This window comes from Crocodylus siamensis, chromosome 11, assembly GCF_052110815.1.
Source record: "Crocodylus siamensis isolate JL-2025a chromosome 11, ASM5211081v1, whole genome shotgun sequence".
In the NCBI taxonomy this organism is placed as follows: domain Eukaryota; kingdom Metazoa; phylum Chordata; order Crocodylia; family Crocodylidae; genus Crocodylus; species Crocodylus siamensis.
Window position 1 is genome coordinate 41955 of NC_143405.1, and position 26406 is coordinate 68360.

Sequence of the window (26406 nt, forward strand, 5' to 3'; positions counted from 1 at the left end):
CATGCACCCACAATGCCCCCTACGCATTGCCTATGGGGGAATGCTTCCCTCCCCCCACACCCCAGTCCTGGCAGACAGCAGCGTGGGGTGCTGGTGGCATAGCACTGGCCTCACCCTGCTACTCCAGCCTTGCCGCCACTGCTGCTGGGCCCCAACAAGAGCTGGCAGGGAATAGGAGGTGGTGGGGAGGGAAGTGGGAAGGGGAGGGGGGGGAACACAGTGGAGGCACCCCACTGCTGCGGGGCCCTGACAACAGCAGGGTGGGAGGGGATTGTGCACAGCTGGATGCACAGCAATGGCAGGGCGGGGTACTGGGTGGTGGCTGCAGCTGCCGCATGCAAGCTTCCCCACCACCCTGCACCTAGGAGGCAGCAGCGCCATGGGGTGGAGCAGTGGGGGTGCACAGAGCTGGACTGGGTTGGGGGGAGCATGGGGCTGGAGGCAGGACGGTGCTCCCCCCACACAGCCCATCATTCTCGATGGGCAATTGACTAGTAGTTAAACAACGACTGTTAGACTGTCCTACCGAATCATGCAACAGAATTAGAGGTCAACAGCAGACAATAATCATTTGTAAAGGTATGTACGAGGCTGTATGTAGTAGCTCTGCTGATGTCAAGTATAGAAGAAATGTCTCGTTAAGAGGAAAAGGTTCTTGCTAAAGCTCCTATAAAATGCAAATTGTCATAAAATAAAGGAGGCAACATAGTCATTACCTAATACATTCTAAGACAGTATGGTTTTTATTTTGAGCATCTCTTTGCTAAAAATATTTATTGCCAAAATATATGAATACTCCTGATTATCTGCAGAATCTTTTGCCCTACAGAAGTAATATAACATGCTCTTAAAATATCCGGAGAGGATGACTGAGGTCTTAGGGGGAACACTAACAAGTGAACAATTACATCTGAGATGAGTTCAGCTCCCCCCTTCACCCCCCCAAAAATAAATAAATGAATAAATAAAAGAGTCAGGCCAAGAGCAAAAGGTGAGTCTTTTCTTGTGGCAGTAAAAGGTGGTCCTGGCATGAATTTTGCTCATAAGGCCATTGCTGCAGTCTGAACCTCTTCTGCGATACCTGGTGATTGGAGTCAAAATGCTCTAGAAATGGCAACTACAGCTGCTACTGAAACTGTGATAATGCTGGAGACATCCTTTGAAACTTGCCAAGAAAGTCAAACCTAGAACACCATCCTAGCACTTAGTCCTTGGATAGTAAGCTCTTCTTCCACCCTAACAAAAACTCTCCCTCAGAAACTGAAGTCAGTCAAAATAGAGGGGATCAGCGAGCATGAGAAGCTTGTATTATTATTTCCTGTACACACATGCTATGCTCTACATTCAGGACCTAAAGTCTAGTGCAACCATTCACAAATTTCTTCTCCCATAAATCTCCAGTCTGAGTGTCCTTTCAGTAAACTCAAACCTCTTTATCAGCTACCTCTGAAACCTGCCAATAAAACCCTGATCTCTTCCCAACAATTTTTCTGACATGCACCTAACACCAACTTACAGGCTCTCCTCCTACTTCTGACCTGCCCCTGGCTATGAGCAGTCAAGAACAGGCACGAGTCTTCTCTCTCACTGAAGCATCACCCACTTCTATTAGGGCACATTTTTGATAATCATGTAACAAGTTTGTAAATCCTTTTTCCCAGCTGACAGTCAATGCTGTTTCCCAGAACCCATCAGACCCATCTGTAAATGCTTGTGCATGCAATGCAGTGCAGAACCAACATCCCACTGCTTCTAAACAAGCCTCTTGTCCTGAGATGCTAGCACTCTTAATGATCCCGACATTCGAATGCCACTCACTGGGAAATGAGGCAACAGACTAAAATACGTATTTAAAATCATAGTAATGGTTGTGCTGAACAGAGAGCAGTCATTCCATTTTGAAGAAGATTTTGAAATTCAATTTCATTCCACTTCAGAATGAAACACGAACATTTCAAAAGTCTCTACAAACCAGAATCACCATTCTTTACCCAGCTCCACAGAGACCCTGTGCCAAGCCACATCAAAGCAAGGCACCCTGCAACCGGCAAGCAACACAGCAGGCAAGACCACCCACCCATCCTGGACTAAATAACCATGGAAGCCCCAGCTCTGAGGGGCTGCCTTGGACTTAGAGAGCAGTAGCCTGGACTGTAAAGCAACCAGAAGCCTGAAAGAGCAGGAAGATACAGACCTGTCAAGGAACTGGGAACTTGGAAGCCCAGCCTCCCCAGCTGTCCACGAGGTGAACTACCCAGGAGCTGAGCAAGCCAGCTAGCAGCACACCAGGAGAGTTATTGACAGAAACATGCCAGACAGACAGAGCTCAATTAAAAACCTGCCCGACTGCAACAGCAGAATTTTGCTGAAATTGATTAATAAGCAAACCCCAATAAAAAACTTTTGTCAACAATTTTCCGGCCAACTTTGACAGGTACATTTTTCCACTGCCTCTCTCTTTAAAAAGTCATCCAATTTTCAAAGATTATCATTCTTCATCTCCTTCATTCCTGCACAGTCCACCTGAAATAAAGATGGCCTTTTGATAAACAACATACCAACTCTCTTAATCTCTCTGCATCTAAGATTGTAAAAATGTGTTGCAGTTTTTGGATATGGAAATATAAAACTGCCTTGTTTAGCTAAACTAAGAGAAATAAAGGAAGAAAAAGCCCTCTGATTTTGTACATGTTCAAGTGCTAAATGCACAATGAGGAACCATGTATAGAGTAGTCACACCAGAATTAATGATTTTCTGAGGATAGGCATTATATACATCTGCGTGCAGCTGCAGTTCTTAAAGTAATTAAAACATGGTCTGCACTCCTTTCCTGACGTAAAATTATCCAGATTACAAGAGTCTTTGATACTCAACAGTCACACAGATGATCCTTTCCTAAGAGACATAAAATGGAAATGGAAAATCATCTCTTTCTCATTCAGCTTAGTGTGGAAACTGAAACTCACCAGGAAGAGTGTCTTCTTGAACAACAGGCCACCCTACATGCCAACAAGGATAGGAAGCAACGTATGAAGTACATAGAGATCGCTCAGAACTTCGATTTACCTTGTGTAGGTCAGGCATGAGGTCCTGGTATAAAGAGCGAATCAGCATGTCCAGCGTGCGTTGCCGTTTCTGAGCAAATGTTGGAGTTTCCAAGGTGGCTTTTTCCCCATTTATTACTAAAGCATAGTGAATAAAAGGATTCATGTTACTTAAAAGGGGCTTCATATCCTTTCACTGAATCCAAGTGCTCTCTTCACAACTCACTTTGTTGTTACTAATTTGGATTAGTTGCACATTATTACACAGTTCTAAACTAGAAAATGTGGTTGCTTTGTCATCATGACTACAAACAATTTTTCTAAAGCCTTGTCACAGGAGCACTTGGGTGCCCGGTTCCTATGAAGGAATAAGGACTGCTGAAGCTCCCCAAGACAGCACAGATGCTGGTTGCCGGAGCAGCCAGGCTGGTCACATGACCAGAAGGGGGCAGGGCCAGGCCTTTACAAACAGCCCAGGCCAAAGCCTAGCAGCAGTTCCCTTCTGGCAGCCTGAGGTGCAGGAGAGCCAAGCAGAGCAGAGATGAGCGGTGTGCAGCCTGATCACCCAAGGGGCTGCATCATGGTAAGGGTGGAGAGAACCCTGACTGGGAGGCCTTTGCAAGAGAACCAGGTGGGCCTAGATCCTATGTTATAGCCAGGAGGCTTATTGTTGTGTTACAGCCGGCTGCCTTATGGCTCTGTTTAGTTATTGTTATACCGGAGGACCGGGTGAGGCTGTAGGGGTGGAGGAGGCCTCATCAGGAGCTCCCCAGGGAGGTGGGGTGCTCCCAGCACCAGAGAGGGGTGCTGTATTGTGGGGCAACTGGACCCTGGCCCCAGAAGGGGCGAACAAATTGAGGAGCCCGGGGAGGGCACGTTTAGTGAGAAGAAGCCCAGCGTGGGCGTAGGTAGAAGCCCCAGGGGGGCAGGACCCAGAGAAAGGGGGCCAGGTAAGGCGAGGGCCGCCTGAGCCCAATTGGGAAGAGTCCCAGAGGGGCTCCACAGTGGTGGGGACCCCGGGGCCCATGAGGGCACCATAGTAGGGGTGTATTACCCCAGCCCTGACAAGGTGCACAGCGCCGGCGAGGGCACTGTAGTTCAGGGTGCAATACCCCAGCCCTGAGAAGGGGCAAAGAGGACTTTGGGGGCCAGGCATGGCTAAGGCCACCTGAGCCCCACTCTCAAGGAGCACCAGTGAGAAGCCCGAGAGGCTCGTGTTAGGCCCAAAGGGGAGCGCACAGGAAGAGAAGCCCAGGGTGGGGTGCTACTATAGAGACGAGCCCAGAGAGGGCGAGTGCGCGGAGGGACAGGCCCCAGTGGCGGGGGGCACCATCTGTGCGTGGAGAGGCCCCAGGAGGGGCGAGTATATTGAGCAGACCCCAGGAGGGGGGCGGATATAATTAGTAGGCCCGAGAGGGCTAGCAGATAGAGGGGCACCAGTTGTGTGACAAGCCCAGGGGCGCCAGTGAAGGGCGCATACGGGAAACTGACCAGATAACATCCGGCACATCTGCGAGGCTTGGGGCATGCTAAAGGGGAGGTTGGAGGCACACATAGCCCATAAGGCTGGGGTGCAACAGGTCACTCCCTACGGAACGGAGGACAGTATAAGCATAGCACAGTGTCCAGGGCGACAAGAGGCAGCCTCCCTTCTAGAACCATACAACAACAAGACGTGGCGGGCGAGTAAGAGGGTGCTGAACTGCCTACTTGGCACGGCAGGGGGCGCTAGAGAGAGATCACGGTCGCTCCTGCGCCCCCGCTCCGTGACAAGCCTGTTTGTCTTTGAGCTTCTAAACTTTATCTAGCTGCTATCATTCTTTATATTTAAAAAGATGCCATTGAATTCTGAAATTCCTGAAAAGTACCATTTCAAAATCAGTTAATCTAAAATGACTCATTTTCTGGATCTCAGCAAACATGCTGGATTTCTCAGATGATATGTAAGAGTACCACAGAACTGTTAACATCACAGACGGTTCAGTTTTCCTGTTTTAGAGTCACAGTGAAGAGATTACCATTCTTTATGGTTCTATTAAAGTCACTGCAATGCCTGAGCACGTTAAGTACTGCTGTAATTGGCAAAACAGTTCCCTAAAACCTAGGTAATCTGCCATTTTCTAACGGGATTGTTCCTGAGTAATTAGAGTTATTTGTTTAGTTCTAAAAGCCAAAAGAGCACTAATAATTCTCTACCAAACATCTCAATCTCCAAACTAATCTGAACAGTTAACTAACAGGTCAGATGAAATGTACATACCAGTTTGGATCTGGTAACCTGGGAAGCACTGATTGCAGGGTAGTTTGGTTCTTAGAACTAACTGGAAATGTTTGAGAGGACTGCCATAGCACTGATATTAGAACAGTTAAACTTTTAAAAGCCTTTCTATGGATCCACTGTGACACTATAAAACTGAAATCTTATGTAATCTACATTATCCCAAACCAATTAGAAACCAAATCCATTTCACCACTATGCAGTGAAATAGCATCTACACAGCTGTGTAAGTGCCAACGCTGGCATTTACGCAGCTATTTCCTGATTCTATTTTCCTGTCTGCCAAAATAAGGCAGCCGCAAAAGCAAAAGACCTTTCTGCCCAATCACCTAGTGGTTGGGGGGGGCCTTGCCCACAGAGTACAAAACCCAGATTTCTAGACCCTCTCACCAAGAGGGAGCTTGAAGCTGCACCTCTCACTTCACAACCACCAAGCTGTAAGCTAGGAATTATCCAGAGCACGTGCCAAATTGTCATAAGATTCCTAGGGACCTACTCAAATTGAGGAGGAAGGCGGCCTACTTTGCAGGTAGATCATGGGGCCAGCCGCCATTTTTGCAGGCTTATTCAAGCAGGGTGCGCCCCCCACCCCCCCATGCCTCTGATTAGCTAAGGGGCCCTGTTGACCTCACTGATGATGGGCTGAGAGGGCTGCCTGTTGTGTGGCCCCACCCCTCTCTGCCAATCAGTGGTGGGGGAAGAGGCTGCAAAATGGACAGCCCACTCAGCCAATCAGCAGCAAGGCCGCCAGGGCCCCTCAGCCAATCGGAGGCATGGGGGGGGGAGGGGCACCCTGCCACAATAAGCCTGCAAAAATGGCAGCCAGCCCCACAATCTACCTGCAAAATAGGCTGCCTACATCCTCAATTTGAGTAGGTCCCTAGGAATCCTATGCGGGAGCCTGTGCAGGAAAACAGCCTTCTGAGCATACACAAGTGCCACATAGGCCTGTAAAGGTGAAATAGGCTTTGATCCTAGGAATTAAAATTACTGTTAGCATTAAAAAGACTGACTTACATTTTACTAGCACAAAGTCCCTGAATTCCTGGTGATCTGTAAACACAGGTGGGGATGGAAGAGGTGGCCCAAAAAGAGGTACACTTTCTTCTGAAAATATTTTCAGCCTAATGAGGGAGAGAGAAAAAAAAAGCTATTTATTTGGGCTGAAAGTTGTCTACAAGAGAGATCAGATTTGAAGAGGCATCTTGTTCAAACAGGAACAAGAGCTAGAAACTGCTATTGGGAAATGTCAGCCTTTCTACATAGCTATCAGATGTCTCACTGGGTAGTCCCACAATATTCACTTGGGGTTAAGTTACGTTATTGTCACCCTTACAAGTACCTTAGTCTACAAGTACTTTATGTGGGACTCTTCCAGAACAATGTGCTAGTTAATGGAAAGCAGGGTGACCTGTGTCCTAAGTCAAAGTGGAAGCCAGGCCTATCCACCTCGACAGAAGTTGGGCTGACACTACAGCACACTGCAGTCCTACAAGAGCAGAACCGGCCATGAGGTAGTTTCTCCATCTGGCTGTGTAAAAGGCCTTTTTCATTGGTGTCTCTAGAAAACAACTGCCCTTTTTAGCTGTCAAGGGCATGCTTCAAACAGTTTTGCACCAAGAACAGCCCTTGGGCATATGACCCATTCTAAACATAATAAGGCTCTAGAACAGACACCATCCATGGGCTTTGCCTTATCATATGAGGGGCATATCTTGAATACTGTACATTCCATACAGTCATTTTGGGCTTGTGTACAGGAGATGATAGCAAGGTGCGGTGGAAGAATGTTACTGCCCTGTTTCCTAAGGGAAAACTAATTTAATTTTAGTTAAAATGTTGGGCATAATTAGCCCAACAATAATTAGCATAACATCCCTGATAGCTATTAGCTAACAATTAGAATAACAATAGTTCTAGCTCTTCTCTTTTAGAAGACACAGGGATGGAGCAGGGTTCTAGCACAGAGCTGTAAACAGTAAGAAAAAACTGAGAGGCAACTGAGGCTGTCCTTCACCAGTTTGTCAGCTAAAATAATCATGAGGGCTCCCAGCAAGCAAGCATGGTCCTAAAGATCCAGGATTCTGTGAACGGCAATCTTGCCTGCCTGTAGCATTTGTGCCTCAGAGGCATAATTAACGTGGACAATTGTATAAAAAAGCTTAACATTTCATTGACAAACTTGAAAGATAAAATATACATTGCCTCCTACACATTACTGATTGCACCCCTCCCCACCCCCCAACATGTTAAAAACAAAGCCTAGGTCCACATATCAAAGTAGACAAGGACCGAAGTATGACATGATATCCTACGGATAATACACTGGCTTCTTCTGGGAGCCTACATTGAATTAGGTAAGGAACAAGCAAACAAACAGAATGACATAACATAACATAGCTGAATCAAGACTTACTTAAGTTGCCTGCTTAGGCAGTACAGCACAAAGTATATGTGATGCATTATTTACAGGGAAAATAACCATTGGTCATGGACCCCGGGGGTCCACAAGCTGTCTAAGGGGTCTGTGAAAAATGGCTATAATCAGTCAAAAGTATGTGAGTACCACCACTTACAATTCAAAGGGGTCTGCACCTCCACTCAAAATTTTCTAGGGGTCTGCAAATGAAAAAGGTTTAAAACCACTGGTCTAAATGCTTTATGTGCAGGCATAGAACCATTAATCATTCACACTATTATGATGATTTAAACTAAAACAGTTCATGAATTTAAACAGGACCTGGAAGCAGCATCCTTTGGTGTGAATCCAGTCCACTGTTACTGAAGGATACTATGTAGTGTACTCCCTTTAAAAAACTGATTATACACCATGTGTATATGAAGACTATTCCAGAATCTGATTCTTCTGATGGTAACAAATCTTGTTTCCCTGGATTTCAAACTTAAAAATGTATTCACAGCCAGTTTATGCCCCTTTGTGTGGTTCTTTTCCCTTACTGGTAGTTTGATGCATCAGCAATGAGGAATAATCTGTTACTGATCCTGTCACATCAGACCAACAAAGTGAGCAACCTGATTAAAAAACCACCTACCTGTAACTATCATTTTGCTTATTATATCTCACTAAGGCAAAAATATCTGCCATGAAAGTTAAAGAAATTAATCCACTGTTTTCATGGATATGAAGTTTACTTGCATTTTGTAAATATCCACTTTGCTGAAAGTCAGATGGTGTGGTTAAATATAAAAATCACTTTATTACTTTTTATATCATTCTATACTATGCACGTATATTATTCTGGGAGAGAAAATGTATTGCATTTAAACACTATTTTTGGCAATCAAGCTAATTAATACAACAGTAACCACAACACTCTGGTCAGCAGAGACAAAGACAAGTTACACTCATAATCATGTTAGCTAATCATGCTTGGGTTTACTGATGAAGAAAAACTTTCCTTGCCTACAGTGACCACATAGGTGATTGATTTAAAAAAAAAAAAAGTTGCAATGTAACATATCCCTAACAAACACAGCTTTCCTGACATTCTTCTGGCCCAAGCTTATTAACATAGGTCCAAGTTGGATAACAAGATAAAGTACCAAAACTGCAGTATGATCTACCACCAGTTTTGACTCATGACATGGGATGGGTTCTAAACAAATGCCCACAGAGCACTGTTTAGCTTTCCTGCAAGTCTTACTACTACAACAAGTTTCTTCAACCTGAAAGAACCTCTGCATCGCTCAGTCCTTCTAAACTATAAACGGTGGCAAGGAAAATAAATCCAATGCAACTCTAGGGGCTTAAGGAAACTCTAGATAAAAACAAGGGGCCTTTTTTCTTTTTTCCCCACCATGAGACTGTGGAATTTGCCAAAACTAAGACAATCAGGACCTGTAGTTTTCCAGTGGAAAGCTTCTAAAGCAGCTACTGGAGTCTGTCCTGAAGACAGGACCAAGCTATTTTACCTGTCTCTCCAAACCCTGCAAAGTACAGGATCATTTAACCCTGCATACACTATAGACCCCAAATTACTACCAACAGTGAAGCTACACACCTTCATAACTGCATTTTTTCATTTTACTTGGTGGAAATAGGAACAAGACAATGAGCAGTGTGAAACACTAGCACCACTTCTGAAAAATAACATAGGGCATATCTGCAGCTTCAACTTACCTTGAAAGAATTAAGTATAACACAGGTCAGAAACTAGGCCTTGATCCTAAGAGAAGGTACTGCATCTACCATACTTGGTTATGGTATCTATCATACTTGGTAGATGCAGGTGCTCAGCAAAAGATAAGGATCATGCTCCAACCCTGACGGTTGAAGTTGCTTCCATTAGGAAAACACCATTCCCTGTAAAAATTCTGACCTAACATCAACTGGCTCAACAGCTTTCAGCAGGTCAGCCAGGATCACGTTAATATCATACGAAGGAAACTTTTTAACAAGTTTTTCATGAGTATTGAATCAAATCCCATATGATAACAAAGAGCTGTAGACACAGGGCCCTAACTTCAACACATTCCTTGCATTCAAAAACAGTCAAGTCAAGTGACTTTGGAGGGAAGTGCCAGATCTGGACTGGAAAGGAGGGGCCCACAGAATTTTAGACCAACCCAAGAACATTTTTTGAGACACAGTGTGATTTAGGACACCTTCATGGAGTAAGCAAGACTCCCATCTCTCTTTGGAGAGTTATGCCAACAGGGAAATAAATCCCACATTGCATGAGGAGGTACCTTGCTGTGATGTAATCATATATGTTCACACTCAGCTTATTAGGGTGAGTAGTATACTAACATGCTCCAGAACCTATTTATCTCATTCTAAAAGGTACTGTTGTAAAATCTGTCTCTCCTCCACTAACACCACAATGAGAACAAGGGTGCATGTTAGTTTTCAGTACATAAGAAGCTGGAACACAATTACTACCCACAGTCAGAAAAGAACTAGCAGCTTCAGCATCAGGGCGTGTCCATATTCTATAGTAGATTCTGGTGCGGGATCAGCCTGCTCATTGAGACACGAGTGCGATCTGTATCTCAAAACAAGGGATAAATGCTGTTTTCAGTGTTTGTTAGCCAACTTGTCCAATGACAAAGCAGCAAGAATCAGCATTCCCACTGTGCAAATGTTGCAACTGAGGCCTGGAAAGATGCAATGACTTGCCCAAGTCCAGCATCATTAATGTTTATATTATGGAAGTAACTAAAGACCTCTAAAAAGTAGGATCTCTTCTGCAATAGCCACTTTACTGACCTATGATAAATGAGATTCCCTCACACACAGAAATCTAAAAAAACCAAAACAAAACCAAAGAAAAAAAATCCATAACAAATGAATGAAACAAACAAGTGGAACAAGAAGTAAGGGATAACAACAATAAACCACATAATGAGGACTCAGAACTGGAATTCCTGACTCTCTGCCTTGCGTTAACTTCTATAAACCACAATGCCATATCATGGCATAGAAATGTCACTGATCATTCTGCATGTTTTACTTCAATGGGATGGAATACACACTTAAAGCAAACAGCTGATCTTTAGGTATTATGGGACAGCATTTAGCAGATGCTGCAAATTATTTTCACATCAAAAGTAGAATAATTTTATGAACAAATATTTTATGAGATACTTATAGAATTTTCTTGGTGAATCTGTCTGAAGAAATCCCCAGCGACATATACAAAACCATTTGTACAATTTGAAACCATCAAATATGAAACATTTGAAAACATCTGTACTCAAGCTACAGATTTCTTAAATGGTTCTGGAAAAATTTTCACAAGGTCAGCTTGGGAATAGAAAAATCAAGAAGTCTGTAAAGGACGACGGGAAAGTCCTCCTTTAAAAGTTTGTAAAGTCTGTAAATGGCACACACTGGGGGTCGGCAAACTAGTCTGCAAGCTAAATCCTTGCTGTACCACTGCACCCATCCCCTCTTCAGCAATCCCCTCTGCTGCACAGCCTGCTGTTCCACTGTGCCTATGCTCACCCTTGCTGCAGAGGGGATGGGATTAACAAAGTGCAGCCCCCACTGGTGGCTGAGCTCTGGCATCCATAACAGAGCCAAAGGCGGCTTGTACGTAAGCTTTAGTTATGTAAAAATACAAAAAACAGAAGGAAAAAAGATACGTGTAAAGTGAGAGCGAATCATGGATGGTTTAAATGCTGAAGAAGATTCATCCCCTTCTTGGAACACAATAGTGACAATGTCATTTCCAATATGCCGCTTCCTTTCTACCTGAAAAAGGAAAGACACCATCACTAACTAGAATGCAAACTTAAGCTTTACCAATACAGCAGAAGAACAATGATTCACAGAGAAACTGATAAAGATTATGGGGTTTTTTTTTTTCTATAATGGCAGTTGGCTGCAAACTGAAGCCCATGGAGGAACCATTTATAAAAATACACCATTCTGTTCCTTTCCTTTTTTTAACTAAGGCACAAATAAAATGAAAACTCCAACACTGGAGAAATGCACAGGATTTACACAAGGTTGGAATTACTACACATCTACAAAAGAAATCATATGCAGCAATAATTATAACGTATCTGTACTATCAATATGTTCATATATGTAAATATAACAATCATTAATATTCAAACAAGCTGGCTATAGACACTGGCTTACTGGCTGGTGAATATACCATCTATGGAAACAATGAAGTAATTTCAGAGCACTGGGAGCTTTTTTACATTTTAGAATAATTTTCAATCCCATTTGTAAGGACAAGAAATCATGACATACATCCAAATACATCGAATATACATGCATTCAATTACTTCATAGACCATTACGCTAAAAGTCTAAACAAAATGAGATTTCATTATCTTGAATTGCAGGACCATGAATCTAAACTTAAGCAGTTGCTGCTGAATTTCAGACTGAGCCACAAGAGATGCTGCAATCCAATTCATATCTTGTTTTAGAGATTAGTTACTGCATGTTCTCACATCCTGCTCCCCAGATAAGTCATGCAGCTTGTTTGGAGAAGGCACAATGAAAAAGAAACGATTTTTCCAAAGCCATTGCTGAATACTGGCCATAAGCAGCAGGGACAGAGGCTACTGGTCAGCACCACTAGCCCCTCCCTTGCTGTTCAGCAATTGCCAGAGGTTTAACCCCATCACAGCTGCTAATGAAGTATCAATCTGACAGCTAAACCTTCAGCTTTTGGCTAAGCAGCAATGCTGAGGGATGGACTCCACCCCTCCTGTGCGCACCCAGGAAGGTAGCACAGCCTCCAGCAGCCATTCTAGGCATCAGAAGTGCATTCCCTGTATGGAGCTGTTCATATGCAGATTGCCTAGTGTGCAAGAGCTCCGTAAATGCTCAGTCTTGCACTGCAGGAAGGTTTCTTACTGGAAGTGTATGACACTAGTGCTCTCTAATTAATCTACACTAATGGTTCTTGGTTTGCAGGTGGTTTTCAAGATACTGGTTCTAAATTCTAACCTCAACCATTACATTACAAACAGTCTGCTTTTTAGACTCTTTCCCTATGTCATATTACTTTGAGGTGCTCAAACTGTAGTCTCATTAACAGAAACAGGAGCTGGTGGTAGAAGAGGACAGTTATCTGTGGCAAGACAGGAATTCTAGTTAGAGCCTTCTTAGGTTAGTTCTTAGCATACTGCTGTTTTCAAATATAGCAAGAGATATCCAAGGCAGGTGGTGGATTTTAAAAATGGCGAATGTCAGAAGCCAGTATTATTTATTTCCAACTGGGCATCATAAACAGCTCTTGAATTGAACTTTGTTCATTGCAAAGCACTTTGGAACCTTGAGATGAAACATGCCATGTAAGTGTAACCATTCTTATTTGGCAGTCATAGAATCATAGAAAATCAAGGTTGAAAGGGTCCTCAAAAGGTCAATCTAATCCAACCCCCTGCTCAAAGCAGGACCATCCCCAACTAGATCATTCCATTCAAGGCTTTGTCTAGCCAGGTCTTAAAACATCTGAGGATGGAGATTCTACAACCTCTTTGAGTAGTCTGCAGACTAAATAAACCCAGTTCCCTCAGCCTCCCCTCAGAAGTCATGTGCCCCAAGCCCCAAACCATTTTTGTTGCCCTCTGCTGGGATGGAGTGCACCATCAGGGATAAATGTGGTTGCCTGAATCAACAGGGCAGGCCCTATGAGGACAGGCTCCGCGGAGGACCTGAACCTCTTCAGCCTCCACAAGAGAAGGCTGGGGGGGGGGGATCTTGTGGCCTGTTATAAACAAGTCGGGGGGATCAGCAGGCATTGGGGAAGTCACTGTTCCCCCGAGCACCGCCAGGAGTGACCAGGAATAACGGTCACAAGCTGGCGGAGGGTAGATTTAGGTTAGCTATCAGGAGGCACTACTTCACAGTCAGGGCGGCTAGGATCTGGAACCAACTTCCAAGAGAAGTGATGCTGGCTCCTACCCTGGAGGTTTTCAAGAGGAGGTTAGATGAACACCTTGCTGGGGTCGTTTGACGCCAGTACTCTTTCCTGCCATGGCAGGGGGTCGGACTAGATGATCTGCTCAGGTCCCTTCCGACCCTACAAACTATGAAACTATCAAGAGATTTTAATCTTACATTTCAAAAACAAAGAACACTGAGAAACCAAAAGAAAAAAGAATACTAAAAAAAAATGTCTGTGGTATCGAGATTCACTAAGAAAAATAAATATGAAAATTGCATACTTGCTGCTTGTTCTCCTTTGAATATGGTAGCATTGTTGAAACATGAAACATAATCTCATGCCCTTGGTACACTGTGTAGACAGAGCATATTCCTGTTGTATCATCTGCAATAAAAAAGAAGTACTCTCAGCTGAATTATGCAATCCTGGCAGCCAAAGGGGAAAAGGAATTCTTGATTCTATTACTGAACATCCTCAGATCAGTTCCTTTTCCAATTCACCCTCTCATACTAGTTTGTTGTCTTTTTTTGAAACAGGTTGAAGTCATTTATGTTTTTCCCATACTGAATAACTTAAACTGTACATAAAGGCAGACTAGCAAAAGTAGAGCTATATCAAAATGAATATGCCTGCTAGTAGGTCCAGTCAACTTACCCTTACGGAATATTTCAACTGGAAAAATACTACTGTACTTACCACTATTTTCAAAGACAGATCTTTTTTTCTTCATTCTGCCTTTCAAAAAAAACAATCAGTGCATCTAACCCGGGGGCACAGTGAATGTAAAAAAATATGGCATCTAAATCTGAATCTTTTTAGAGTGTGCAAATTTGTTATACTAGTTATCAACCTGGATTCTATTACCATAACACAAAACATGGGCCTTGTTCACGATAGGAAAGACACAGTCCAGGAGGAAACAACACAGATTTGCAAGACCGAAAAAGGATGATAGGCAGACAAGGTTCTTTGGGTAGATGTGATATCTTTTATTAGACAGACCAAATAGTTGGAAAAATTGTTCTTTGCAAGCTTTCAGGCACAACCAACACTTCTTCAGGCACAACCAACAACCCTAAAAAGGATTAAGCTTTTCTCGTAGAAATTCTTCAAATTCCAGGCAAGGGGTTGGCAACATTTTTGGCCAGCGGGTCAAGAACACCCCAACTGTGACTCATGCCTTGACTTGGTGTGCCACAGACAGACAGCGGGGAAGCAGCAGGGGGACCACTCCTCAATGCTGGCAGCAGGTACACGTGCACCTCCAGGCAGAAAGCTGGGGAGGAGCCAGGATTGTGCTGCCCCAGCCCCACCCCCACCACATGCCCCGAGTTGCATGTGCACCTGCCACTGCTACAGAGCTGGTGACAGAGCTCCGGACCCCAGTGCAGCTGTTTGCAGCCTCCCTACTGTCTGCTGTAGCTGCCCAGAGCCCAGGTCAGCTGTGGCAGGTAGCCAGGAGACTTCAAGTGGCTGCACCGCGTTCCAGAACCCCAGCTGGGCTTCCATGGCAGTAGCGGCTGCACTTGCACCTCAGGGCACACAGCCAGGAAAGGGCCTAGGGAAGCGCAGCCCCTCTCCCACCATCTGCCCCAAGTCACGTGTCCAGCAGCCACAGAGCTTGGTGCAGCAGCTTGCAGCCTCTCAGCCGCCTGCTCCAAGCAGCCCAGGCTCCATAGCCAGTGGCAGCTGCCCAGAGCCCAGGTTGGCTGTGACATGCCTAGCAAAATGCCTCACGTGCCATGCTCTGGCACGTGTTTTGGGGGTTGCTGACCCCTATTCTAGACAGTGTGAGGAGGTATAGTGACATATTGGGATAGGAATGCATGCTGTACCCATGCTGGAGGACAAAAGTCTAATGCCTTATTAAAGGCAGTGTGGTGTCATATTAAGATGCTTGCCCATGCTTGCTGCCCCCTCCCCCAACACGGTGGAAAATAATATTGAAGGAACTTTTAAGGAAGTACAAAATGGCAGCCATGGGAGCGTAAGAACGAGAACAGTGCTGATTCCAATTCAGGTATGGGGGAAAAAAAGCAAAGGGTCTGAATAAAGAGAGAAAGAAACAAAAATTTTTAAAACTTATTTTTTAATTACCATAAAAATGTATGCCATACTCTATAAAGATTACCAAATATTCCATCCCTGAAGATCTTAAAATGGAAATAGATCAAGTCAAATCACTCTGCAGCAATTTGGGGGGAGAGAGATCCAAGGAACATTAAGAGGAAAGGGACTGCTGGAGGTGGATTAGAAGGAAAGGTAGTTTTCTTGGCAGGCAAAGAGGAGTATTTCAAGTAGACAAGACAGAATGAAAAAGAGCTCTAAGTTGAGAGTGGAAAAGCAGACAAAACAGCAGTAAACTAAGGGATTCAGAAGAACATAGCAGGAAGCAAGAAAAAATTGAAGTAGAGAATATAGCTGTGGAAACTGACTACAAAAGAGTTTCTAGGTGAGGTCCTTACAGATATATAAGCCCTGAACCTGAGGCTACAGATCTGTAATCCCTGCTTAGACCAGATTTAACACCACCTAGTCTGGCAATTCCTTGTTCTGCAATTTCCCTTTCAGGTCAGTTTTTAAAGTTTTGCTGCCTAAGAACAACGATGCTGACGTCAGCAATTACATCTCCATTCTTTACGTTGCTCTGTGCACCCTTTCACAGCATCTGATGAAGTAAGCTCCAGCTGCCAAAAACTTTATGCTATATATATTAGACATATAACTAAATGTATCAATCTATAACGATAGAGACAGAGATGACGCTAAATTAGTCTATAGGTGCAAATCTACTCTACCTTCTACACTGGGGCTGGCAATTATTTTGGCTGGAGGGCTGCTTAACAAATTTTGGTGAGCTGTCAAGGGCTGCATGGGTAGTTCAGCCTCTTGACAGTTGCCCCACCCCCTTGTTGCCATATTTGGACCAGAAGTCTGCTCCACTAACCCCATACCTTTGCCACCAGAAGCCCCTTCCCTTGCCCCCCAAAAATGGGAGGGGGTTTGCCATGTTAGAACCAGAAAACAACACAAATCATACACTAGAAGTCAAACACCTACTATAACATATTGTAATTTTATTACAAAAAGTAACTGGCATGATTTGTGTACTGTATATAGAAGGGATTGCATAGTAATTCAAAAATAGTCTCACTTTTATATTGTGTGTCGGGGGTATATGGTGGGGGGGCATAGGGTGTGTAAATGTGTCAGTGGGGGATGTAGAGGCAGGGTGTTGCTGCGTGAGATTTGCAGGTGTCACGGAAAAATCTTAAGTGTATGCTGCCAACACAGAAGAACTGGAACTGACATGCGCGGTTTAAACTCTGTGAGGGGGAAGTTCCAAGGCTCACCCAGCTCTTGCCCCCTGGGTGACCTGCGGACCTGTCAGTCATTGCTGACCTACTCTCCCCACAGCCGTGACAGCTAAAAGCATGAGGTAATCTGACTAGAGAATTCTTTGAGAAAAGTGTTCTGATTGGCCACTAATTTCACATAAAAGGTTAGCGAGCCCCTCCGGGGAAGAGACCCATTTAGCTGGAGACAGAGGCTGGTCTTCCAGGGACTGTCTTTCAGACTTGTTGGTCTCCTCCCCCGCTTGGCGTTTTGTATTGTTCTCTGTTGCTGTTTTACTATACCGATCTGTTGGCTGGCAACTCACCTTTGGCACCCATCATCGACCAGCGATCTGGATTATCCCTACTGCTTCAATTTTGGCTTCGTTCACGACTCACCTGGTTTTCGACCTCGGCTATCGCTTTCGACTATCTGATTGTCCTGTGGGACTGGCGTCACGACACCATCTTCGTTTTCATCTCAACGCGTTACAGTTTTTGTTCTGTTGTTTGTTTATCCCTGCATGAGCTGTTGACCAGCCCTGGGACTTAAGGAGTGGGCAGCCGCCCCTATCCCTCGCGGGGTAGATAGCACGGGCTCACTCCGGAACCCCGTGGGCCAACAGACCCCTCTGTTGTTTATTGTTACTGTTGACTGTAACTGAAGACATCGTTGCCTACGCATCGAAGCATAAGTCAATAAAATCACCCTTTGTTTAAGGAACCACACGCTTCCATGCCACTCACACTCCATCGCCAAAACTCCCGCCTGTTCCGTGCCCGATTGCCACCACCTGGCTGCACCACCGTGACCAATACCGTGAGCTTGGCTTGCCAGCTCCGGATTGACACCAGGGTGTGGGGAACTCCCCCCACACATTTCCCAACATGGCACACGGGCTCTGCTGCCAGCAGCAGCAGCAGGGAGGGAGCCTCAGGGAGCTCATGCCCAGCACAGGCACTGGCGCCCGGCAGGACACGGCTCCGGGCAGTGCTACATGTGGGGGTGAGAATCACAGCCTGCCTGGCTGCCTCTATCACGGGGGTTTCATGTCACGCACCTGCAACTCCCGCACCCCCACAAGAGAAGCCCTGTGCTGGACTCCACAGGAAAGCAGGGGACAGGACTCCCTCCACTCCAGGCAGAGTCTGGGGACCTGTGCAGCAGGGGGCAGGCAATGCAGCGGGCTCCAGCGTGGGGCTTCAACCACTGCAAGTGTGGGAGCTGCAGGCATGCCATGGTAGAGGCAGCAGCAAAAGCAAGCTGGGAACTGCAGGCCTGGGCTGGCTCCTGCTGCGTTCTGCGATTCCAGCGTTGCAGCCAGGAACCAAGCAGCACGGCACAGCCAGGCACCTCTCGGCAGCATGCTGTTCCTGGCTGCAGGGCCATCCCTGGGGGGGTGCAAGTCAGGGCAACTGCCCCAGGCCCTGTGGAGCTGGGAGGAGCAGCAGCAGCACAGAGCTGGGCAGAGCGGCGGCTCCATATCCAGCCACTTGCTGCTCCCCCCCCCAATGGTGGCAGCCTCTTCAGGTCCAGGATCGGAGTGGGGGTGGGGCCCTGCACGGGCAGATTTGCCTCAGGCCCTGCACCCTGCTCGGGTCACCTCTGCCTGGCTGCAACGCCAAAATTGCAAAATGCAGCAGGAGCCAGCCCTGCCACTGGCCCCAACTCTCACCCACTGCCACTTCTCCACCCCCACAAACCCCATGCCTGCCCCTGGGTTGCCTTTCCCCTGCCGCTTTCCTTCTTTCCCCACCCACCAGCGCTGTTCCCCCCCAGCCGCAGCTCCGCTACCACGCAGTTCCAGCTGCAGGGTTGGGACCATGCGATGCAGCAGGAGTACCACGTGGCTGCCAGCTGGGAACCATATGGTGCCAACTGGACCCGGTTGGCTCTTGTTGTGTAGGTGATCCTCCATGTCCTTGTGCCATTCTTACCTGAATTTCCCTCTCAGAATGAGGGAGGCAGGGAACAGCCCCAGGGTCCCAAACCAGAAGCCTCAGCAGACCTTGCTGCTACTGGGTCCTGCCACCAAGCTCCTCCTGAGCCCTACTACCACTGGCTCCTGTCATCTTTGACAGGCAGTCAGAGGCATATAAATATTAATTAATAAAAAAATTTAGGGGCCCCTTGGGCCAGATAAAATGGCCTGGTGGGCCAAATTCAGCCCACAGGCCGTATTTTGCCTACCTCTGTTCTACACGATATACACATGCCAGTCCAGTGACAAATTTGAAAAATTGAGTCCATGCTTTAATAGCTCTTTAGCAGCATTCCTTCTGGTCTTAGGCATCGTTTTAAATACCTATGTGGATGTTTGGTTGCTGCTGAGGATCTCCATGGTTTCTGTACATACTTCACTGAGGATTCTAACTCCTTTCAACACAGAGAAAACACAAAGCCTTCTTCCTACAATAAGTCCAGTCCTAAGTCTATCGCTATCATTTCTTACCAATTTTTTTCTTTAGTATTTGAATAAAGTAACTATACATTTAAAATGCAACCAGCCACAGAGTCTGAAATCTTACTTTTGGTGTCCAACCCTCCTCTGTAGCCTGTCCAGCCTTTCAGTGTAATTGTGTCACCCATAAGACTCAAAAATCTTTGAAAACTTTCACTTCCAGTTTCTACAGATGAAAGAAAAAAAAGTGTTAGGAATTAAAAACTTAATTGGTGAGATGGCTGCAACTGCAGATTGTCCACAATACAGGACACTGGGTCTAACCCCTGGGCATGCTCTGGCATGCGACATCAGTTATGCGACCATCTGATCTGAAGTCATTACATTGGGAACACTTGCATGATATTATTTACCATGACCAGAGCCTCAGTTTCTCTCCCTACAACTCAGCTGCGTCTAAGGCACTGGCCCCAGAGTAGAGTAATACACCCCAGAGTATGGCCATGAATTAAAACTCTGGTTCCCTACATTTTTCTTCATGTCATCCAAATGGGTAGCTATAGAAAAGCAACATTTTCAGCCTCGTTAAACAACACTCCCCACTTGCTAATTTTAGAGCAAGATGGGATAAAGATAGCCATCATGATGTACACACTTGCGAATCGGATGATAAAATGGGAAATGCAAGCAACCTTTTGGTTCCCAATAGCCACATCTTTAAATCCTTGAAAACTTATGGAGATTTTGTTTAAAATTTGGCTTGTGTACTTGAGCATACGAATTATAAACAAAAACTGAAAACAGCACTGAGACCAGAATCTGGTCAAAGTTTCAATCTTTCAAACCCAATATTTTTCAACTTAAAATTAAATATATACATATAGGCCTCATAAAAATATAATGAAAGCAACACCCAAAAGCCTGCCAAGTGATGAATATAAAAATTTACAGGAATACTTAAAAAAAAAAAAGTTTCAGAAATTAGAGTTATTTCTTATAAATCTATTCAATAACAATCTCTAGCTCTGAAAATTGGATCTAGCAACTGTTCTATTGAACCAAAGTAATTTACAAATATCTTCAGAGCTTATTGTAAATAAAATACATTTGCAGTATCGGAAATGTATTTTTGTGCCAAGATAACTGAAAGAGTCAGGCACTTTTGCCACTATTTTAGGCACATTTCACATAAACACCAGCTCATCCTTACAGTGGTTTAATTCTGCAGGCTACTGCAATGGAGAGCAAACCTACCATGAGCATAGCGCTAATGACCACCTCTTTTCTGGCTCCTCCATGTTCAATATACAGGTGTGCTCCTATTGTATTTCCAAGGTGGCAAACCAAAATACTCAGCTATCTGAATAAAAGTAAAAAAAAAATGCAGACTCACCATTGCTGAACATTTCATCATCCGTAAGCTGCCCATCTTTTGCATAAAGAACTCCAAACTTAAAATTTACAGAGCCCTGAGAGGGGAAAAAAGAGACAATATGCAACACAGACAATATTAAAAAACAAACCTTTACGATTTTTCCACTAAAGATTTGTATATAGTTCTTTCTTGCAGAAGAATAAGTCTGTGCTACACAACTACTCAGATTTGTACTTTTCTCTCCTCATTTATCCAAATTGCACATCAAGATTCTACTCTGCACCTCAACATGCACAAGGATACTTACAAAAATCCTCAGCTTTCATGCCCGAAGTACTTCATACTACTGTACTTTGTGCATGAAATAACTGATCTTTCTAAGTCATTGTAAACAAATACAAAGAAAATTTCCACTAAGTGGGTTTTGTGAGCTCAAAGCATTCAGTCTGTATTTACCTCTTGCTCTTCTAGAACCAGTAGATCCTGTAAAGAGAACAGCATATTTAGCATTATGATCTACAAAGGTGTAACTGCTTTATTTTCTCTACCTTTAAATTTAAAACTATTTTTTCAGAACAAGTACAGTTCAAGAAACTTTGCAGTACCACAGAACAAACACATCATGAACTACTGCAACGGAGTACCAGCTAGCAGAGTGCATGTTTAATGGCTTATTTTTTCTTCTAAACCAAGGCCATCCAACTTTAGTGACTGGGGACCACACGGCACACAGTAGAGGCCACTTGCTGTGGGAGGAGGCCAAACCAGCACAGGCATTGCCCATGTGGGCACTTCCCTGCCCCCCACTGCACTGCATGGGTGGGCCCAGGTACCCCAGCCCCACCTTCAGTTTTCTAGGCCACACCCATGTTCCCACACAACAGGCTTTTCTGGGACTGTGAGCTGTGCCAGACCACTCTGTCCCACCCCTGGGATAAGGTAGGAAGTAGAAGCCAGAGGGAGAGGGAGCCTGGAGCCTGTGACTGCTACTGCTGCAGCCAGAGAGGTGGAGGAAACCAAGTCAGGGGCCAGAAACTAATCCTTTGGGGGCCACATGCAGCCCATGGGCCACTGGCTGGACAGTCCTGTTCTAATTAATTTATAGGCCAAAGTATCAAAGGAAAATACGAGCTCTTGCTTACCTTTTGTATCTCAGGGTGAAGAATTTCTCTAGGGCTTTTTTCAAATTTGTCAAGGCTCATGGCACTGAAACACAACAAAAATAATTTTTGTAGAAGGGCATAGATACTTTCAATACTAGGCCATTAATGATGTGCTCCTTTGCACGAGGAATTAAACGAATCATTATCTTTGTAGAACCACAGAAAATAGGGATGGAAGGACTTCCAAGGGATATCTAATACAAGCATGATAAAGTATACCTAGACAATGTCTAACAGATAATTTTCTACTCCACTCTTTAAAAACATCTCATGGTAGTGATGCCAAAAACTCCGTAAGGCAGCCACTTAACTATCACACGTTTTTTCCTGATTAAAGAGCAAACCTAGGCTGCAACAGAGAGAGCACCAAATTGTAACTACTAGACCACCAAGGACTTCTGGGTGATATATACCAAATTTATGTGATTTTATCATAGATACTTATCCCTTTTCCAGAACAGATTTGGGTGGCCTTACCTTTAGAGAAAGATACTAGTAAGGTATTGCACTGTCACAAATTTAAACCTTATTTTGTTTGCAGGTAAAGTTCTAGGCTAAATGTTACCACACTGAGCCTTTTAAGACAGCATAATAATGCACATTTTTGGTAAACTTTTCCTCGCTCTCCTGTAAAATAGCATTTGGAAAGTTCAAAATAAAACCAAAAAAATATAGGAAAAGATAAAAATAGTAAGCTACACTATCAGTGAAACAGAAGAAACCTCAAAGCAGAAAAATATAAAAGTTATAGACTTAGACAAAGTTACAGTTTTGTGGGAAAAATTATTTGTTGTTATCAACATCTCTATATGCAATTTTATACATCATCTCTAGTTTTAATTTACCCAACCAAAAAGCATTTCAGTACACATGAGATGAAGCCCTTTCAAGGCAAAATGAATTAGTTGGGAGGAATGGAAAACATAGGACACAGAAAGACTTCACTTTTGTTTTTTAGAACCTCAGCAGTTCATAATTTTTTAAACAGCTACTTTGTAGTTCAGTACTTCTCCACCTTTTTCAACTCAAAGCACCCCTTTGAAAATACCAACTCTTAGCTTTCGCTCGCTTCTTTACCATGTAAAAATAACAGCAATTATTCTGTTGCAAAAAAAATATTTTTGACACCATATTGAACTCTCTGGCTTCATCTTGTGAATCATGTAGGTGTTTGCACAACTAACACTGCTATTATTGCATGACATCTCTAAAAGGATTCCGTGACACCCTAGTTGAGAATCACTGCTCTAGCTCTTGTGGCCATGACAAAATAAAAACAAAACAAAAACAAAACAAAACAACACTTTAAAATGATAAGTATACTTAATGTAGTAAAGTTTGCAGAGAACCTGAAACAATATAGCAGCTCTGAAAGTCATGAACTGCCAAGGTGTTAATTCAGATAAAATATATATTCTAAACAGTAACACTATCAACTAGTGCACCGCAGGTAAACTAGGTGACAGGCTGGGAATGTGGGTAGAAGACACATACATTAAGATGCTTAAACCTATTAAAGACACAGGGTGATTTTTGTAAAGCTTGCAACTGATTTTAATCACTAAATGGAGATTCAACTTTCAGAAAGTTGGTAACTCTGAAGAAAAAAGTCCCCAAATGCCAGGTGATATCCCAGAGACTTTGTTTTTTTGATAATGTTGAAGTCTTCTTGTAGCCATGAAGCTCCAGGAAATATGTGAGAGGCAAGGATTTTTGTGGATATCTTTTACTGGACCAGCTACATGGCTGGGATAGACTTAGACAAAGTTTGTTTGCCCTGGCCCTCCACTTAGCTACAACATAGTCTGAGTCCTCCCCTAAACTGCAGTTTCCTAGGCCTGGTTTCTCCTTTTCTCTCAAACATCAACTTTCCAATTTCAGTTTTTAACTGGAAATTTCTCTCTCTCCCCAAAGGAACTTAGAATTGGACACATTACCATGGAGACACGATTTTGCATTCTTCAGCACTTATAATGAAAGCTTTTGTATACATGTGTACCTTCACTGATTAAGAACTGTGTTCTTTGTCTCACTGAATTCTACATTTATAATGAGAAATATATTAACAAAAGTTTTTGAATGACTGAAAGAAAACATCAACATATACCTTTAATAACTCACTGGTGAATACTTACCTTAAAATAGATTTCACTGATAATGTTTTTGTGGGACTGTAGGGTAGGCATATTTTCTGAGTACCCTATAAAAGGAAAAAATACTAAGAGACTTTAGAATCAAATATATTGACATTTTCTATACATTTAACTGTGAACATTACTAAAATTTAGCAACCTAAAAAAGGAAAATAATCATGAGCCACAGCAACTTCGGTTTTACTTAGATATCTTTATTAATGACATGAAAAGAGGTAAGGAAGAGTAACATGCCAAAAATGGGGATGGCACAAAATGGTTTAGGCAAGTCTAAACTAGAGAGAGATGCAAAGAACTTCAAACAAAACTAACAGCACTTGATGGCCAGCATGAGGGCTGATGAAATTAAACTGCAGACAAGTTCAGACCAATGGCCACTGGAGGGAGCAGCTTAAACCATGAAGTGTGTTCTAAAATAACTAATTTGGAAACATACTAAAGCATATATGTAGACAGCTAAAGTAATATGCTCAGGTGCTTCTGTACTGCCACATAATACAAAAGAAAGAGAAAATCAGTGATACGACATAAATAAATATTTTACATCATTAGACTTTGGCACTCACTAGTACAAGATCTGAGGGCTACAAGTTCAGCATGAAGCAAAAAAGAATAAGCTTCTTGTCATCACCTTCAGGGCTCTTGCCACCTACGATTCCCTTCTCATCGACTGTGTCCCCTCTTCCCACAATGCCTTACTAAACACTCCCCTGTGTCCTTCCCATTTTACTCCTTGAGTGCTGCCCCATAAGCCCTCCTCTTCATTCTTGTCCCTGAAGCCACATAGCTATCCTCTGAACATTCAAATCTCTTTATAATGTGTCCACTGATGCTTGGACCAAAACAGTTTAGACCCTTAGTATTATTTACAGATCTAGATGGAAACTCTGTGGAGCAGAGCATCTCTCCCCTCTTCTGTTTTATGCACTGTTAACCATAATGACAGTGCTTGGACTTTAGGGGGCTCAAAGGCTTCCTGTAGGTGAACTTAACCAAGATGACAGAAAATAAATATTCATAGCATGGTTCCTTCAGAGAAAGCTTTTCCATATTTCCTTTGGGGTTTGCTAGTCCAGTATCTGTGACGATCGCTACATGGTAGCTAAGGAATAACATTAAGGATGTTGTGATACAATGGAAGAAAAGGAAATGCACTGTAGGGGAAGTTCAGACAGGCAGTCATTAGGATCTGTTTCTTACTGTTTTCTTCCAGAGAACTGAGCGGTATTGCGGGACACGTTGATTGTTTTGGTCAGAGAGTACAACAGACAAAAAGAAAGGGTTCTTCTCTGCATCTGTACCTACATAATTCTGATGAACTGTAAAGAAAACATGAAAAATGTTATCAAATGTGAAAAAATTATAAGGAAAACTTCCTTTTTACAAGAGGAACTTTATTATTATTAGGATACCACCAGTATTTTACACAAATCCCCCTACTCATAGCACCACTGCTGAAACTGCTGTACAAATCTCTTCACATGATCAAAGCAAACTCTTCTCTGATTTCCTGCCATTCACCTTTCCCCAACGTTCTGGGGATAGTCACTTGCCATTCTTTCTGCCCCACTAACTCCACCACCTTCTGACTACTACTACTTTTTTAATCCAATTTGTTTCCTCATTTCACTTATATCTATGGTCTCATCTCCCTCTAAAACCTATTGCCTTACTATGCCACTTACAGTCCTTTTCCTCATGTATTTGACTTACATGCCACTCTGCACACAAAAAAGGATCATAGAGGCTTATTATGATAAAAGGCAAAATATCTTATTAAACCAATAAAAATATTAAAACAAGATAGCATAATAAAACAAATTATGGGATAGTAACAGACAGTATCATTATAATTATTAGACTTTAAAAACTGAGAGGGACCTATTGATTTATCCAACTACATCCTTACAATTCCAAGGGATTACATAATCCAATATAATTCCAAAATAATCGAACCTAAACTTTGAATCCGTTTTTAACAAAGCTCAAACTTTTGTGAGGTGCAATTACATTAGTTTTTAACAACAGGCAAGGGTTTCAAGCACATGTCTTTATTCTGTTAGGGGTCAGAAGTTGAAACAAAACTTCAAAATCCACTTATAAAACATTTCTACCAAAAGGAAAAGGGGTGGTACCAGAATTACTGCAGAAAAATCTGATATGACAAGACTGCGGATTTTAGGCTTCACCCTACCTAGTGAAGCATCAGCTCTAGAGTTCATGCTGTACAGAATAATTAGTTGTTGTGACAATATACTGCTCTGTGTATGTCTGAAC

General features: G+C 43.5%; 2 protein-coding genes across 13 annotated transcripts in view; one reads left to right on the top strand and one right to left on the bottom strand.

The window, feature by feature from the left end:
- The window catches only part of GARNL3 (GTPase activating Rap/RanGAP domain like 3), a 126472-nt gene that overhangs the window by 31286 nt on the left and 68780 nt on the right, over positions 1 to 26406 (bottom strand). For 4 of the 5 annotated variants that reach the window (XM_090022482.1, XM_090022480.1, XM_090022483.1 and 1 more), the window contains 11 exons: positions 25330 to 25448; positions 24112 to 24176; positions 21956 to 22019; positions 21270 to 21296; positions 20832 to 20907; positions 19566 to 19664; positions 13982 to 14085; positions 11432 to 11540; positions 8377 to 8422; positions 6341 to 6447; positions 3068 to 3183 (listed from right to left, as the gene is read on the bottom strand). In XM_090022482.1, coding sequence (XP_089878608.1) covers positions 3068 to 3183; positions 6341 to 6447; positions 8377 to 8422; positions 11432 to 11540; positions 13982 to 14085; positions 19566 to 19664; positions 20832 to 20907; positions 21270 to 21296; positions 21956 to 22019; positions 24112 to 24176; positions 25330 to 25448 — 932 coding nt within the window. Of the gene's footprint in view, positions 1 to 3067; positions 3184 to 6340; positions 6448 to 8376; positions 8423 to 11431; positions 11541 to 13981; positions 14086 to 19565; positions 19665 to 20831; positions 20908 to 21269; positions 21297 to 21955; positions 22020 to 24111; positions 24195 to 25329; positions 25449 to 26406 lie in introns of those variants that run through there. The other variant, XM_090022484.1, reaches the window with a different exon arrangement.
- Positions 3221 to 26406, top strand: part of LOC149855210 (uncharacterized) — a 53042-nt gene continuing 29856 nt past the window's right edge. For 3 of the 8 annotated variants that reach the window (XR_016438542.1, XR_016438540.1, XR_016438537.1), the window contains exon 1: positions 3221 to 3628. Coding sequence is in view for 2 of the 8 variants with exons in the window: in XM_090022485.1 (XP_089878611.1) it covers positions 17773 to 18978 (1206 nt within the window). In the remaining 6 variants the exon portion in view is untranslated. Of the gene's footprint in view, positions 3677 to 16272; positions 19536 to 26406 lie in introns of those variants that run through there. The other 5 variants (XR_016438538.1, XR_016438541.1, XM_090022485.1 and 2 more) reach the window with 5 other exon arrangements.